An 18,194-nucleotide genomic window follows, 5' to 3' on the forward strand; every position below is an offset into this window, starting at 1 on the left:
AGCAACTTGTTTAGTTTTAAAAAAAATTGCAAAAGATAGAGGGAGTTATGCTACACGTGGGGATGCAGATAGTTGTTACAATTACTTGAAGGCATTTGATTTTATATTTATTTTGCACTTCATGAAAGAAATCATGGGAATAATAGATATGCTTTGTCAAGCCTTACAAAAAAAAATCAAGATGTAGTTTATGCTATGAACTTGGTTCGTTCAACAAAACATCTTATTCAAGGTTTGAGAGAAAATGGTTGGGATATATTGTTTACTAAAGTGGTATCTTTTTGTGAAAAGCATGGTATTGAGATTCCTGATCTTAATGATGTTCATTCAACAACAAGATTTGGACGCTTCCGTCTTGAAGAGAATCAAGTCACAATTCAACATTACTTTAAAGTTGAAATCTTTTTCACTACCATTGACAAACAGTTACAAGAGTTGAATAGCAGATTCAGTGAGCAGGCAATGAATTTGTTAACTCTTTCTTGTTCTTTATCTCCTAAGGATGGATATAAAGCTTTTAGCATTGATACTATTTGTTCTTTAGTTAAAAAATATTATCCTATGGATTTTAGTGATCAAGAGAAGAATAATTTGCAATTTCAACTCCAACATTTTCTATTTGTTGGTCGTCAAGCATCAAACTTGAATAATTTATCAACTATTCAAGAACTATGTTCATGTTTGGTTGCATCTGGACAGGCTGAAACTTACTTCTTGATTGATAGACTACTTCGTCTTATCATGACTTTTCCCGTTTCTACGGCCACAATTGAGAGGTCTTTTTCAGCAATGAAAATTATTAAGACTAAGTTGAGAAACAAGATGGATGATGGGTTACTTGGAGATAGCATGACAGTATATATTGAAAGGGAGATTAGTGCAAGCATTAGTTCGGAGTCAGTTATTGACGATTTCAAGCCACTCGGAACGCGTAAAGCATTACTTTAAGATAGTTTTAAGTCATGTAATTTAAATTTTTAGTAATTAACTTTGTATTTATTTTAACTTTAATGTTTTATTTAAAATACTATTTATATTTTATTTATAATCTTTATTTTACGTTAGCGGTCATCCCAAATTTTTTTATCTGACTTCGCTACTGGTCAACATAATATTACTCAACTAATTCTCTCGGAATGTCGACAAAATACTTTTCCTACTTCTTGACTAGTACTAGTATATATTTCTTCATCATGACCCATCATACTTATCCTAGCAAAATTAATATCTTATATAAAATTTAGATTTAATATTTATTTTATATGAAATTTAAAACTCAAATCTGGCTAATTATATTTCTCTCTTTACAAATGTTTAATTGAATATGTCCTAACCACCTTATCAGTAACAAAATAAAAAATATTAAAATTTATTATAATTACATTGTATTATATTTAATATGACTAAAAAATATGCACACTCTAACTTTTTTTTTAAGCTTTTACAAATACTATTTTCTAAAAATGTGTAATAAAAATATGATTTAACGGACAACCAAAAAAAATGATTTAATATTGGAGTGAGAGAGTGAGAGGTGAAGTAGTGTGGGAAAAATTTAGGTGACTTTATTATTTAATAATTTTGGTGATTTTGTCTCTATCTTTCTCCAAATCATTACCTTTTTTTTTTAATTATTTTTTTTATTTTTTTTTTATTTTCACCTCAGTATCTGATTCACTGAATGACTAATACAATTTAGGAATGATTTCTAGTATCAATAGTTTCAAAATCCTTTTAATTACAATTCTCTCTATCAAATTCAGCGTCAATCACTATTAAATCAACTAATGTTTGATTTCGAAACAACTTATTCTAGTCATTCATACATCCTCCAATTACACAAAAGTCATTCAATTCTTACTCAGACAGTAAGTGTATCGCATTTGATTCTTAAATTCATGATAAATTAATAAATTAACATATTGATACGCCATTTAAAATTATGTAATTAGTTCTCTCATTTTTAGAGTTGGAGAAATGTGAAAAATAAAAAAAGACTCATAAATGCTCAAAGGCTCCCTTTTATTTGTTGTGATATAATGTCCAAACCCAAGTTAGTTAGGGTTAGAGTTTGTTACTTAGAATACAAGTAACTTTGTATATAAATACATGTATATTGTAAATCAATTTTAACACATTGAATAATAACAATCCTTATTCTTCATTCTCTCTTTTTCTCTCCTTGCTAAAAGTGTCTCACGCACTAACAAATTGGTATCTAGAAACCTGATTAGTTTCTTGATCGTGTTTTCAAGAATCACATGTTGGTGATTGTGTTTCCATGATTGTGGTTGTTAATCGCGTTTGCTACAAAGATGAATGGTAACAATGGAATTCGGAATTCTCTTCCAATTTTTAACGATAATAATTGGATCTGATGGAGAAAACATATGCAATCTCTGTTTGGATTTCACGAAACCCTAGAAGTGGTTACTAATGGCGTCCTTGAGCTTGCTGAGAATGCAATTTATGCTCAGAGAGTCGTGAACAAGGAGTCCAAGAATAAAGATTGCAAGACTGTGTTTTATATTCAATCGACGATAAACACGACGAACTTTGATCGGATCTCTCATGCTGAATCGACGAATGAGGCATCAAATATTCTTATCAAGTATTACGAAGGAGGTGAGAAGGTTAAAGTCCTCAAATTACAGACGTTGTGAAGACAATATGAATTACGGAGAAGAAGAAAGGAATGCATGTTATGTCTCGAAGGTGAAGAATCTTGTCCATCTCATGAAAGCTTGTGGTGAAACCCTAACTGATAAGATGATAGTTAAGAAGGTAATGCGCACATTGACCCCTCACTTTGATCACATTATCGTAGCCATTCAAGAATCTAACAATCTTGAAACCGTGAAAATGGAATATTTGGTTGGTTCGTTGGAAGCGTATGAGATGTGAATTGTCGAAAGGAAAGGTGTTCAAGATTCGATACAAGCACTACAGGCTCAAACATGGAAGAAACATGGTGGTTCCAACAAGTTCAAGGGATAAGGAGACAAGACTCAGAGTAAGAAGTCTTGGTCAAACCCAAAATTTCCTCAGCATTAATGCCCTCCTCTTAGTTATAACCTTGAGCCACTAGTCGGGCTTTATTCCTAGTTATCACTCTGTTTTCGTCGAGTTTGTTTCTAAAAACACATTTAGTGCCAATTACTCGATGATTTTTGGGATGAGGTACAAGGTCTTAAACATCATTCCTTTTAAATTGGTTTAGTTCATTTTGCATGTCCATAAGCCAATGTTCATCAAGTAATGCATCTTTAGCCTTTTTAGGTTCAACTTACGAAACAAACGCAAAGTGATAACAAAAATTACTTATCTTGGAGCGTGTTGTCACACCTTTGGTGATGTCTCCAAGAATGTTGTCGATAGGATGATCTTTGGGTGTTCTCCAAGTCAAATATAGTTCGTCCACTGCAACTGGACTTTCAACCTTCTCCTATTCACAATCGTTATCTTCTTCTTTCTCATGTTCCACCGCTTCAGGCTGATCAATTCCTTGTTCGGTTTCCTTGAGAATATCTTGTGAAGATACACCTACATCATGAAAAGAAACACCTTTCCCGACATTTTTCGGGTAAGACTCATCAAAGGTAACATGACCCGACTCTTCAATAATAAGTAATATTTTTTTATAAACCCTATAAGTTTTTACTAGATTGTGAGTATTAGAGGAAAATACCCTCACCGACTTTCGCATCAAACTTACCTAGATTATCCTTTCTATTGTTCAAATAAAACATTTGCATCTAAAACATGAAGATGTGACACATTTGGTTTTCTACGCTTAAGCAGTTCATAGGGAGTTTTCTCTAAAATAGGACGTATTAGTATCCTATTCAAGACATAACATGTCGTGCTAATAGTATCGGCCCAAAATTAATTAGGTAGATTGCCTTTATTAAGCATAACCCTAGCCAACTCCTCTAAAATATGATGTTTCCGCTCCACAACACCATTTTGCTATGGAGTTCTAGGAGCGGAGAAGTTATGCCAATGCCATGTTTGTCATAATACTTCTCAAAGAGATGATTTTGAAACTCGCCTCCGTGATCGCTTCATATAGCAACAATTTTCAAATTCATTTTATTTTGGGATAATCTAGCAAATTGCTTGAAAGTCGACAAAGCCTCATCTTTAATATACAAAAACATGACCCAACAAAATATTGAGTAATCATCTACAATCATAAAATCATAATTGTTACCACCTATGCTCTTAGTCCACGAGGGACCAAGTATATCCATATGAAGAAGCACAAGAGGTCTCAAAGTGTAAACAATATTTTTCGATTTAAATGAGACTTTCGTTTGCTTCCCCATTTGGCATACATCATATAGATGATCTTTTGAAATTTTCATTTTTGGTAGACCGATTACTAAATCTTTTGAGGTCACTTTGTTTAGTAAATCAAAGTTAACATGAGCTAGGCATTTATAACATAACCAAGAGTTTTCACTCATGGTAGCTAGACACTTAGTTCCAACCAAGGATACATCATCTAACTTAAGCATATAAGTGTTATTAACCCGCAAGCCCTTAAACACACAATCCTTCTTCTCATTATGTTCAAACAAGCACCAAGATTTAGTAAAAGTGACTTTAAATCCCGTATCACATAGTTGACTAATGTTAAGTAGGTTATGTTTAAAACCTTCAACTAACATAACATCGGAGATAGTAGTAGATGAGAGGTTACCTACACTACCTTTTCCAAGTATTGATCTCGTGTTCTTATCTCCATAATTAACATAACCCTTCTTCTTTGGCACAAAGTCAATGAATAGAGATATGTCACCTGTCATATGTCTTGAGAATCCACTTTCGAGAAACCACATCTTCTCCGTAGACTCAAAGCATTCAACCTGTAGAAACAAACAAGGGAAATATGTACCCAATTTTTATTGGGTCCTTGAGAGTGAGTGAAATCAAGGTTGCATTCTGGCAACCATTGAAAATATCCTTTACGAACCAAAAGTTTTCTAAATTTGCATTTTTCAATAGTATGACCTTTCTTGCAACAATATAGACAAGACAAGTTTTGATGAGATGTGCTTTTTCTATTGGACTCTTTTTTGACAAATTTATGCTTCTTATATGAATGGTTTAAATACATTTCATACTTTTATGGATCAATATAAAATTTAATATTTGATTGTAAGGCTTTGTCTAATTTGACTTGAAGAGCATTTATCTCTTTTTGCCAATCATGTCAAGATTCACAATCAAACCTAAAAGATTTTTCATCCTCATTCTTGTCACTTTGAATATCTATCATAAATCTCTTAATAACTTCAAAATTCCTTTTGATTTCTAACACTTTAGCTTCTAAGTGTAAAAATACTTTTTCATGTGAAGCTAATTTATAAAGGCATTTAAGGCCTCTCTATAAAGATCTTCAAAAGTTCTTTGTAATTGAAGATAAGATAAGTCATTAATAGTTTCAAGCTTAGAAATGCTTACATGTTTCTTCTTCTTTCTATTTTCCATAAGAAAAATTTGGGACGATACAACACTTGAAGTAGAGCTTTCATCACTTGAAGAATCACTCGTGCTCTCCCAATAGATTTGGAGCTCTGTCACTTGTTTGACGATAGGCCAAGATCTAGAGAGGGAGTGAATAGATCCCGAGTTAAAAACTTGACAAAAAATTAGTTTGAAAATTTTATGACGCGGAAGCAAGTTACAAATATCTTGAGTAAACAATATTCTAACCGAACCTGCTATCAGAAAGCTCGGATATGCCCATTAAAGACAATGATATGATAATGATTCATAAACCGATCAACAACGACTAACCACAACTAGTTGAATGCAAAGTAATACAGCTAAGTCTATCTCCAATGATAATTCACACAAAAATACAAGTGAGGCAATTTGTCGAACACTTAGTGTGAGATCAATAATGTTTGGAATTCTATGTGGTTTTGTTGTTCTAGAAATCCAATCACAACCAAATGGTTTGTTATCTACACAATAACACTAATTTCAAAATATGTTCAAAATTATGATTCAAACAATATTGATCAAATGATCAATGCAATCAATAATTTGTGAATAAAAAATAAAAGAGAGAGAGAGAGAGAGAGTACACAAGGATTTGTTTAGGCAGTTCCCCAATCGACCTCGTTATGGATACTTCTGCCCTCAATTTGAATTCGAATTGAGATATTATATTATATCATACTTTACAAATATACAAATACAAGAGATGAATAAATCTAACCCTATAAACCCTAGGTTTGATGTTGATTCTACCACCTCCAAAACTCCTAATCAAAGATTGATCAAGTAACCAACAATGTTGCTTCAATTCACCATTCTCACGTTACTTATTTGAAGGAAATCCATTGTTCTTCAAAGCTTTCACTAGGTCGAATTAATTCCAAGTACACACTTGTTGAAACCCAAGATTTACGAATGTGATCCACCTGTCAACGCTACTCCTTTTCCCAAGAACCTCATGTTCTTCAAAGACTTCACTAGGTCAGATCCAGGTTATGTAATCTTGTCGAAAACCTTCAAACCCTAAAGATATTGAAGGAAACCCCCACCTTGGTTTTCTTATTTGAAGTCCTCAAAGTTCTCAACCCAATATCAATGGTACAAACAACCTAGTTAGACGTTATCAATCCTAATCTAGATGGCACCCAATCACAAAATGATTGTGTAGTTTAATTGTGCGTATGCATAGAAGAGAGATTGAAGATGATGAGAATGCTTTGAAGTTTCGATTTCGTATAGGTTTTACTCACTAGAAACCTTACTAGACAATGATGCATGTATGAAGTATTTATATGCATGCATGTTTGGAGGCAAATTAAATGCACAAGACTTGGAAAAATTATGAATTTTTGAAAAAATTTGTCGCATAGTTCGACCTATGAAAGTCATGTGTCGACCTGTTCGACGCATAGGTCGGCCTGTATAAGGTCATATATCGACGTGTGTATACCATGTGCTGCATATGTGTCGATCTGAGGACGAGACACATGAGTCAGAACCTACAGGCTTGAATATTGTAGCATGTGTATCGACCTATGGAATGCATGTGTGGATCTATAGCAGAAATTATTTTTCTCTAGGTCGACCTGTAGACATATGTGTCGACCTATACTATAAGTTTTCACAAAAAAAATATTTGCATGCACTTTTTATGTATGAGACCTTTTCCAGGTTGTTTCCAAATGCTTTTATGCTTCCTAATGCAAATATGCACATAGAGAATCAGATGATACCGTCCAATGTACATTAACGCTAAAGTATCCTAATTTTGACATCATGTAAAATACATCTAATGGAAGTTGCACTCACAGTTTCGTTGTGGGAAACTCGCAAAAACTGATCAAGACCGAGAGCGATTGTGATGATAACTTTTGCTTTCAAACTAAGTTGCACATTTTCTTTATCATCTTTGATCCAATATTTTCCAGGTTTGTTTTCTATAGCACCATTAACTATGTGTGTAAGAACAAATGAACCTTCATTCACATTCTTCCAAATACCACGATCCATCCCTTCTATAAAAAATTTCATTTCTCTTTTCACAAATTGTATCTTCATTGAAGGATGAATGTTTATTTAGTGAATAACTTGAAGATATTTTTTCCAAAAGATTAGTTTGTGGATGTTTATAATGTTCGTACCGGCATGGCCCCACTAATTTATTTTCGATCGGAGCACCAAGTAGCGCAATCCGGTTCTACTTGACTAGGCCTCGTGCTCGTCCAAGGAGGGAGTTTGCTTTACCCAACTCCCTTTTTGATAACAAGGCAGAAACCACCGACATTCATTAGTTTCGAATGAAGAATGAAGAGTGCCCCAGCAAACACCTACTCCTATCAAAATTAAAAGTGTTACTTTCCTAAACAAGCAATAAAAGTTCTTTACTAATAACATAGAAAGGGCTTTTCTCGCTTGTAGCTTTCTTCGCATGCTTGAGCGAATGTGAATTTTCCTTTTATGAAAATCATGGCATATTACAAAGCTTTTCCAAAAGTTCTTAATTAAGTCATGAAACTTATGAATTATGCATTAGTGAATTTTCTAAGTCATTTATTATTTGCATTGATTTTGTTTAAGGACAAGTAAAAAGATATATGTTGAAGAGAGTTGATAAGTGTCAAATTTACCTAAAATACAATAACATTTATTAACTCAATTCACAAGTAATAAAAGAAAAAAACTTCAATTCATCAATAAAACAATATAAAATACCTATATGAACTTTTTAATTGTATATTCAAAAAATACAGGTAAAATAAACAAAGAAATCACAAAACAAAGAAGCAAAGATCTCTCAAGCAAAATAGAATCTCGCTAAGCGAGCAATGGTGGCCAAAGCTTTCTTTAGAGCTAAGTTATTTCATAGACAAACAAGATACTCGCTAAGCGAGACACCAACCTCGCCAGGCAAAGCAAGACGGTTAAAGATTTCTTCAAGTCTAAGCTATTCCAGGGAAAAGTCAGGACTTGCTCGTTATGAAAAATGACAACCTCCCTAAGTGAGGTGCGGTTCTTTAGTCTTTCTTGGAAAAGTTACTTCACAAGTAAGGAATGGTTTGCTTGCTAAGAGAGATGGAATGGCTCGCCAAACAATGAATGGCAGCCAAGTCCACTTAAGGATGATATGACATGACTTAGAGGTGAAGAAAGGAAGGCTCGCTAAGCGAGCTCAAGGTCTCGCTAAATAAATTATATTTCATAAAATTTGTTCCTAATGTTTATCAAATGCCCAATTTTGTTTGGAGCCGGATTGAGCAATCATTGTTAACCTTCTGCATCCTAAATTCCTATTCCTATTTATCTTCCTGACATTAAATTTACAAGATTTGGATTTTTGTATATAGAAGTTATATCCCATTCCTCAGTTGTTGAAGTTAATGTAGTAAGAGCAACTACAACATAGCTCATATTTGGACGTTGATGTGGATCACTCTCTGTGCATGCTTTTGCAAGTTGTGCCATCTGCAAGTGTAACAAATTGCTCCATCTTATTCCAATCACAATCACAAAAAAATTCAATATTTTATGATACAATATTTCATACCTTTAAAACTGAATCAAATGAATAGTTATCCCCTAGCCTAGGATCCACCAGTTTTTTAAAACCTTCTATAGGATTTGGTTGATCAAAAACTTCATCAAACTGTCACACATGTCACCAAAAATGTTCAAACAATATAATTCAAATTAAAACACTAGGCTTCCATTTGAAAATATTATAGATATTAAGGAGTCAAGAATTACCAAAACTACTAGGCCTTTTAAATCAGCACCAGATTCACCTCCCATTATCACAGCTCCTTTAGCAGAAATTAGTTCATAAAGAACAACTCCAAAAGCATATACATCTATTTTTGAAGAAACACTACCATATGCATATCTACAATATAAGAAAATGGTGTCAATAAATTTGTGTTATTGAAAATTGAAGTGGTTTCAGTTTCACCATTTATTGGTGTGCCGAAGACATATTTGGATTTGCTGCAACCACAAATTCACGTATTCTAGAAGTCAACATGTTGATGGTTGTTGGATCGAGATCAGACAATGCAGAAACTAGACACGTTTTGATGATTTCTTACTCTAAAATAACGAGTATAAAATATTTACTGTCAGATCTTGATTCAACGATCACCTATGTGCTAACTGCGTGAGAAATGTGAGTTAGCCACAAAATTATATTATCATAATTGGCCTCAAACAAGGTTCTACATCATAAAGAGAGAAACATAATTTTCATCATACTCTGGTGGCATGTAACCAAATGTGCCTGCCATATTAGCAGTAGGAACTGATGAACTTCCAGCTTCAATCAGCTTGGTTAATCCAAAATCTGCAACCTGAAAAATAAATTAATAAAGGGCCTCTCAGAATTTCACAAAAAGAAAAGTACAAAAAAGCTCGAGAAAGTTATTGAAACAGATTGTACCTTAGCACAGAAGTTCTTATCTAACAAAATATTTTCGGACTTTATGTCACGGTGAATATAAGTAGGCACGGTATGTTCATGAATGTATTCAAGACCTCTTGCTGAATCCAGAGCAATTTTAGCCCTCGCCGTCCATGACAAAGGTTCTCCATCTGAAAACATTTTCACTTGATCATTCTATTAGATAATCACATTATTTAATGCATCATTGCTTGTGCTTATATTACCTGAACTGCGAAGACGTTGACTCAAGTTTCCATTTTCAATGTATTCGTACACAAGGAAAAGCGATCCTTCGACGCAATATCCAATCAACCGTACCTATACGTGATCATCAATTGACAATCATATATATGAGTGCTTGTGTATAAACGGTTTCTATAACAGACGATAAAATCAAATCAAATTGTTTTCATAAGTTTTTACCAAGTTCAAGTGATGAACACGCGTCAACACCTTAAGCTCGGCAAGAAATTCTTTTGATGCTTTCATGTCCATCTTTTTTATTGCAGCTTTCTGTGTAATAGACAGAACTTCCGTTTTATCCTTACAGAATCATCATATCCAACGTAATCAAAAGTTAAGACTAACAAAAGTGATTAGTAACCTCTCCATTCAACACGGCGTAATAGACTTCACCGAAACCTCCTTGACCGATTTTGTTAGCCAAATTGAAGTTATTCGTAGCATTAGCTAGTTCTTCATACGAAAACTCCCCTGACTTTTGCAGCCTAATGCCAATGATATTAGCAGGACTCATAGAATCTGAAGTTCCATATGCAGCATTACCAGAGACTTCAACGATCGCGCTGGTTTCTTCTGAGAGAAATTCTTGATTCTGTACATTCTTCTTTCGGTAACATGTAATATAAATACAAAATCCTAATAGCATTAGTCCCGCTACTGCTCCGAGAGATATTCCAATGATAATTCCACCTGATAGACCTGATTATGTCGAAAAAATATATAATATGAGATGGAAGAAGATTAGCATTCTACTTTAAGGACATCTTTACCTTGAGACATCTGATATGAATGTCAAGTTCGAGTATATCGATCATGAATGAAACTCGAAACTAACCTTCAGTGCTGCAAACGAAAAACGAAAACAAGGCCATCGAGATTAGAATGCTATAAGAGTATGAAGAACTATTTAACTTCACGTGAGAAAAAGAAAAAAGAAGTTACCTTGTCTGAAGAGGCACATAGTTACCATTTGTGTCTGGAAATTGAAGAGAAAATAAAATGTGAGATAATAAGCAGAAGCATGATGCTACAAAATTAGACAAACTCTTAAATGCATAAGGTGTGTTGAAGCAAAGACAAAATATATTCTTTTCGAAACACTTGTCATAATTGTCTAGCACGCGTTGAATGAGTATCATACGGATGTCGGACACCAATTCATTTGGCGACACTTGCCTGACTTTTCTGACACGTGTCATATAAGTGTCAGACTAGTGCCAGACACTGACGTGTGTCGGACACTGTGACATGCCTACTTCTAGAGGTGTCTGCGCTTCATTTAAGGAATTGGACTTAAGTTTTGTCTGTTTTTAAAATCCCAATTCTATCGATAATTTCACAAATCAGAAGTAAAATGATAAATGCCGAGTACCCTTTAATCAGTTGAATGCATAAATGAAAACCAATTGAATAGTATGTAAAAGAACATCATGAACTGATACCAAAAGACCTAAACATACATAGCAGCAAAATAAGAAAGTACCTTTCCCGGGAATATAAACCAAACCAGTCCCTTGACTAAAATTCACACCAGGGTTATACTTCTTCAGCAACTCAGCATCAACTTTAGTCTTATTCGAAATCAATTCCAAAGAATCCTCAATTCTAAGAGGATAAGTAATAAACAAACCATAATCCTTAGAAACATCACTATTCCCACAAGAACAATTAACAGTAACATTAAGAGTTCCGGTATCAGGAATACTATCTGGTGGATAGATATTAAACCTATGCAACCACTCAGAAGTTGTCAAATTGGAGTAATTCCTATTAGCAACAGACAAATAGGTATCACCTGTACCAACATGGTACTGAAATGTGTGACCAAGAAATTCATCATTGATGCAATCACAAGGGAATGGAACATTCACTCTTGTGTCAGAGAGGACCAAATCTTTGTTCTTGATTGTGTCTGTGTTGTAGCTGACAATATCTTCAGGTTTTGTAACAAGGTTGGATTGCATGATTTTTGAAACATATGTGAGATTTGAACCAAACCATAGATAATAAGAAGCTAAAGCTATGTCACAGGTTTTGCTACATTTTGATTCTGCAGTGAAGGATTTAGATGCTAGTAATAGGAATAAGAATAAAAATGATGATATGAATTTGGTTGGTTCCACTTCCATTGAGAAGAACTTGGGTGTGTTGAATATGCAAAAGAAACATGCAATGGAAAATAGAAATATTAATGTGAGAGAGTTGAAATTAATTAATTAATTTTAGTGGAATAAAAGATTTATTTATTTTTTATTTTATTTTCATTTATGTCACTTTCTATGCACTTTGACTTCTATAAAAGATTCTTAGAAATATATAAGTAAATTTTGTTAGTGTTGGTTTAGTGGAAATTATAGAACAGAAGAGGCAATTCCCTTGTTGTTTAGGGATGGGTCAATAACAAAACCCACACGACAAGTTAACAGAAAATGGGTCAATTAATTCTCTCGGAATGTCGACAAAATAGTTTGTCAAACTTCTAGACTAGTACTAGTATAAATTTCTTCATGGTGGCTCAGACCCATCCTAACAAAAAAATAATAATGTATATTTTATATAAAATTTAACTTTCGATATATTTTATATAAAATTTTAAATTCGAATCCGGCTTAATATATTTCTTTCGTTTGAATGTTTAATTGAATATGTCTTTACCACTTTATCAATAACGAAATAAAAATATTAAAATTTTATTATCATTAATGTTGTATTATATTCAATATAGTAATAAATAGGCACACTTTAACACTTTTTGTGTTTTAAGATCTTATAAATACTACTTTCTCAAAATGTCATTGGATTATGGAATTTATTTTGTTCGGCCTTTATTTCAAATATTATTAATTGGGGAGGATTAAACTTGTCACCCTATTTATACCGACAACTTTTAATTTTAAAATTTCCTTCTTATTATTTATCAACTATATTTTATTTTATTTCAAAAAAATTATTTTTACTAACATATCAAAAATGTAAATTTAAGTAGTACAATCAAAAATTTTAATACATTTTTTGTTTCTTCGTACTTTTGGAAATTCTCACATTTATATCAGAAATTTTAAAAAATCGGGTAAAAAATACCGGAGAATTCAATAAAAAATAGTGGAAATTTCAAAAAATCCAATAAAAATTACTAGAAAATTCAAAAATTCTGGTATTTTTCTGGGAAATTTTAAACTCATACCGGAAATTGTCAAAATTTCCAGGAAAAAACAAAAAAATTCGCAAATTAAAAATTTCTCGATAATTTTGCATAAAAAACTGTAAATTTCTGGTACAAACTTAAAACTTTCGATAAAAATATGTAAATTTCTAAAAATTTCTGAATTCATTCAAGGGTATAACAATAAAATTGTTTTAAATGAGATGTGTAAAGTATAAGTGGGGGTAGCAAGTTAAACTCTCCTAGTTGGGCCTTTAAGCTTTTTTATTATCCATTAGCATATGGTATTACTTTGGGAGATATTCATTCCACCCCATAAGATGTTTCCACACTACGGTGAAAAATTACAATTGTCTATAGAATATGCATCTCTGGACTCACCATTTTCACACACACGTCAGATCAAATTGCTGAGACACCCTTATTTTATTAAAATTTAGTCTGGAGATGCAACTCCGTATACGCATTAGGGTGAGTCTAGGAATGCATCTCCGTAGCAATCCTTCAATCAATATTCAGTAAGTGTTCTGAAGATCCATCTTCGAAATATGTCTTGTTAGGTCAAACTAGAAACAATCAGAAACAAAGGCAAAATAATGAAAAAACAACATAAACTAACATCAAAATAAACATTACATAGATAATCGTTAACGTTAACATAAATTTAACATTACATTTTATTACAAACGAGTGGTTCATGACGTTACATTATCCTTATAATTTTCGCATTCACTTCAATCAGACTCTTTATTGAGTAATGGTAAAATATACTCCGCGTAACCTTTAAATCCTTACTCGTCTTCAGTTCAAGCATGTTGAATAGTATATTCCCATCGTTGTCATTTGAGAGTGAACGATACTCGAGCTTGACAACTCTCTGATTTTTTTTGGATATCGCATGAGAGTATTCAGTTTGGATTTCAGATCAACAAAAAGTATGTCCTCAGAGACACTAATTTGAAGTGGGGGATTTGCACCGTTGAAATACACAAATGCAAGATATGGATATGTATTCATTCTGGTTTTTGTAAAGAAAGTGGAATGAGAGATCCTATTTATACAAGTTTTAGATTAATTTGGACCTTAAACCCATATCCTTTTATTATGACATATTTCGGATATGCATATTCTGACACGTTCTTGTTTTTTTACAAAATAAGGGTGTTTACGGAGATGCACATCCGTAAAATCCCCTATTTTTTTTACAATTAAAATGGGGTGTGTCCGAAGATGCATATATGGATTCCCCCGGAACATTGTTCATACATAACCAATATAATATGCAGTGAAGAATTTAGAAACTGAAAAATTGTCCAATAACTATCCAAATTTTATCCCCAAATTCTATAACATTAAAGTAGAATAGACATTACGTATGTTGCAAATTGTATTGAGATTACATCATTGACAATATTACATACAAAAAACTAGTTACATTTTTAGATTAAAACTAAAATATATCAAAACATATGTCGCTGCCTAAATCTATTGGTGGTTCCTTCTTTAATATTTCCTTATTTGATTCCCTTTCAACGTCGCTCAACTTGGTGAACTCTTCCATCCTTTCTTGAAAGTGATTCATCCAAGTTCCAACATCTTGGATGAAATGTGTCATCCACTCCGGTGATGTTTTTAGTATAGGACATCCCACTTTCAAATAAACTTGAACAAAATATTGTATTTTTGAAAGCTAACCAATACACATGATGCGTCTAGATGGATTTTGAGGTGGCATGATCCAAAGTGGAAAAAATGTTTCCAAGAAACAATATCTTGTCAGATCAATATATACCCTATCATAATAACTTGCTATAAGACGTCTCATTTTTGGGAAGCACATCCATTTGTCAAACGGTATCCGACCACTAACACTAGGAACAAGAGCATTGAAAATTGAATTGTAATTTTCTTTTTTTCCTGCATAAGGATGCATATGATTCTCTATGCATCGTCATCTCTTGTATAAGTTGATGGTAGACAAATTCGTGGTCCTCCTCTCTTTTACCGAGCGAACCCGAAACAACTCGAAAACTACAGTTGTCGTCACCTTTAACATCTACAATTTGCTCAATGTATTTGTGCATAAAAAGCGACGTCTCTCTAAGATGGATGATTTTTGGTAACGTTGATGGAGGATATTGTTTGTTAAAAAGCGACATCTTTCCAATGTGAGTCAACATGATTAAAGTATGAATAAGGCTATCTCGTAGAGTTGTCACGATGTGTCAGTTTGACCTTTTTTAGAGGAACCTTTTGTTTTAACCGGTTCCAAAAGTGGTCTCAAATTCGTTGTTTATAGATATGAAATCTTCCTCGGCTATTTGATGTGCAATTTCATAATGTCACCAGCTTTCGAAAATCTATCTTGGGTTACTCCTCATTCAATCATAATAGTTATACTTGATTTATCATCCTTCATCACACCATCATCATTGAACTGGATCCTTTTCTAGTGAATGTAAACTTCATCCATACGTATCAATTTATCAAGATCCATCATCTTTGAAATTAAACAAGCACATGGAAGACCAATGGACTAAACTGGAAAGTGTACCAGTAGTATTGAAGTAATAAAATAATTTGTCTCCATAAGAACTGATGTTTTGGTTCGATAATGTTTGGGTTCAAAAACATTAGATAATGTTTTGGTTCAAAAACAAGAACGAGAAAATAAACGAAGAAGTTTTGATGATGAAAAACGATTAGATCTTTATTCTGAATCCCCTAATTATACTTGTTGATGAACTGTGTATTAGATGAATTACAATTACAATTAAATCTCACGCCAAACTAGCAAGACCACTGTACCCAATTCTTTAGTGTGCAACTCATTAAGTTACACAATAACTCCCTAATTCCTTAGGCCAATTCAAAAATAAATCAGGAATTACTAAATTCGTTAATTCACAAGCCATAACTTATAATTATTTATTCCTAGTTAATTACTAAGTTGATTAATTTTTCTTGTTCATACCAGTAGCCTTACGGTCAATAATCCCTACTCATTTGATATCAATTTGTGCGCTCGCCAACGCGCAAAAGGAAATGAACACAAGAATATTTAAATAAGATAATAACATAAAGTAATTCAAAAAATATCAAACAGTCATATGATCCAACCGAGTACAACAGGTTCATCTCAAAAGACATAATCTAAACAACTTAGCTACTCATAGTGGAAATAACGATTATCGAGAGTTGATAAGGAGTATTTCTCAAAATCTATATAACATAAGCTATCTAATGACTCCAATTCTCCATAAAACCGTGCTTCAAAAGCTTCTAGCCGTCACTTTCTATCTCAAATTCGGAATCCCTAAAAAAGTAGCCAAATTCTCCTTTTAAAGCTGCAAAAAGCGTGTCAGATATTCGCTCCATCGCACCTGCGTTACTTCATGATGTGATTAGAGCCCATAATCTCAGCATCGCGGCCATGAGAAATCGAGAAGTAAAATCACATTTTTTTATTCTTTTCTTTAATTTTTTCACCAAATCCATATTTCTCAATCTTTTGCAACTTTGTTCAATTCTTCCACACTTTGGCTTTGCTTTTTCTCATTATTACGCCAATTTGTTCGATTTGTTATATTTATATTTAATAATAATAGAGTGTCATCACAACCTCAAACTTACTATGTTGCTTGTCCTCAGGTAACATGTCTGCACACTACATATTTCATCAGAATTAAAATACTTAACATTACCAATGAATGTCACCTTTCTTTTGTTGATCAACAATTTCGTTCTCTGCTTCAATCCAATTAACTTAGAAAAGTTCTTCGAAACACACAAGTACTCAACTTGTCTCTCATCTCACATTTATTCGCTCAATTTTATAGGGTAATCACACAATCAACGTAAAAAAGTATTAAGCAAAGAGTTTGTAAAAATTCTAACAAAGTCAATCAGAGTGATATTTAAACACACACGTTTGAGGTATTTTCAAGGTTGTAACATGGCTTATGTCAGGGTAAAATAATTTGCGATAGTAGGGTTAAACCTTTGGAGTTAGGTACCTAGTTTTCCTTATGTTTCTTGATTCATTTCATATCACTCTTTTCAATCGGTACTAAAGAATTTAATTTGTTGGTCCTTTTCATCATCATTTTTTTTTCTTTTTCACAATTTTTTTGAAGAAGTCATTTTTTAACTTCTTGATTTTCATTTTCTTTTTCTTTCTTTTGACCAATTTCTCTAGTACCCCAACCCCAAACTTAAATGTTGCTAACTTCTAAGAACAACCCTAAACTTATTCTTTTGCACTAGACAAGGAAAATAAACTTTTCTACCTAACTCTAAATAGGGTGTAAAGATTTAATATTTCAAATCAAATGGCTATATAACATACTATGTTGTCAAAAGAATGGGTAAGGTTCAAAGTGGTGACCAAAGGATATAATCATTTTAATTTAGGTTGCCTTAAAAGCTCAAAATTTGCACAAACAACTGCCTCAGTGTGTATTCATCTGACGAATAGACTAAGTAGAAACAATGCAAATTCTAGAAAAATAACTAATGTATGAATACTCTCATAAGAAATAAAAGTGAACAATGGGAACTTCAATGTTGATCACATACTAGATGAAGTATCTAGAGATTGAGTATAAGTAGTTGGCTTCCCTTTTCTTCATTAACTTTCAATCTACAAGGGAACTTCAATTTGATCACTTTTGTTCATTATTTTTATTGTGACCTTTTCTTTTCTTTTTTATATTGGCACTAGTAAGGTAAAAAGTGAAAACTGAAAGAAACAACAGTATTAAACAAGTTCATTAATTAAAGTTCCCATTTCAAGTGATCAAGAGCTTGTTATTGTTGTTGTGGGACTTATTCTGGTTGACTAAT

The 18,194-nt window shown here is 32.8% G+C and overlaps 1 protein-coding gene across 1 annotated transcript; it reads right to left on the minus strand.

Annotated features, from left to right (window-relative positions):
• Window positions 1–8,197: 8,197 nt before the first annotated feature.
• LOC127117984 (lysM domain receptor-like kinase 3) lies at window positions 8,198–12,391 on the minus strand. Its single transcript, XM_051048112.1, has 11 exons — window positions 11,670–12,391; window positions 11,129–11,162; window positions 11,022–11,029; window positions 10,548–10,885; window positions 10,367–10,456; window positions 10,168–10,261; window positions 9,941–10,092; window positions 9,757–9,851; window positions 9,256–9,391; window positions 9,056–9,154; window positions 8,198–8,973 (listed from the first exon to the last, which is right to left on the minus strand). Exons 1-11 carry the CDS (start codon window positions 12,313–12,315, stop codon window positions 8,809–8,811), a joined length of 1,857 nt encoding a protein of 618 aa, XP_050904069.1. The 5' UTR covers window positions 12,316–12,391; the 3' UTR covers window positions 8,198–8,808.
• Between the last annotated feature and the right edge of the window lie 5,803 nt (window positions 12,392–18,194).

This window comes from Lathyrus oleraceus, chromosome 2, assembly GCF_024323335.1.
Source record: "Lathyrus oleraceus cultivar Zhongwan6 chromosome 2, CAAS_Psat_ZW6_1.0, whole genome shotgun sequence".
In the NCBI taxonomy this organism is placed as follows: domain Eukaryota; kingdom Viridiplantae; phylum Streptophyta; class Magnoliopsida; order Fabales; family Fabaceae; genus Lathyrus; species Lathyrus oleraceus.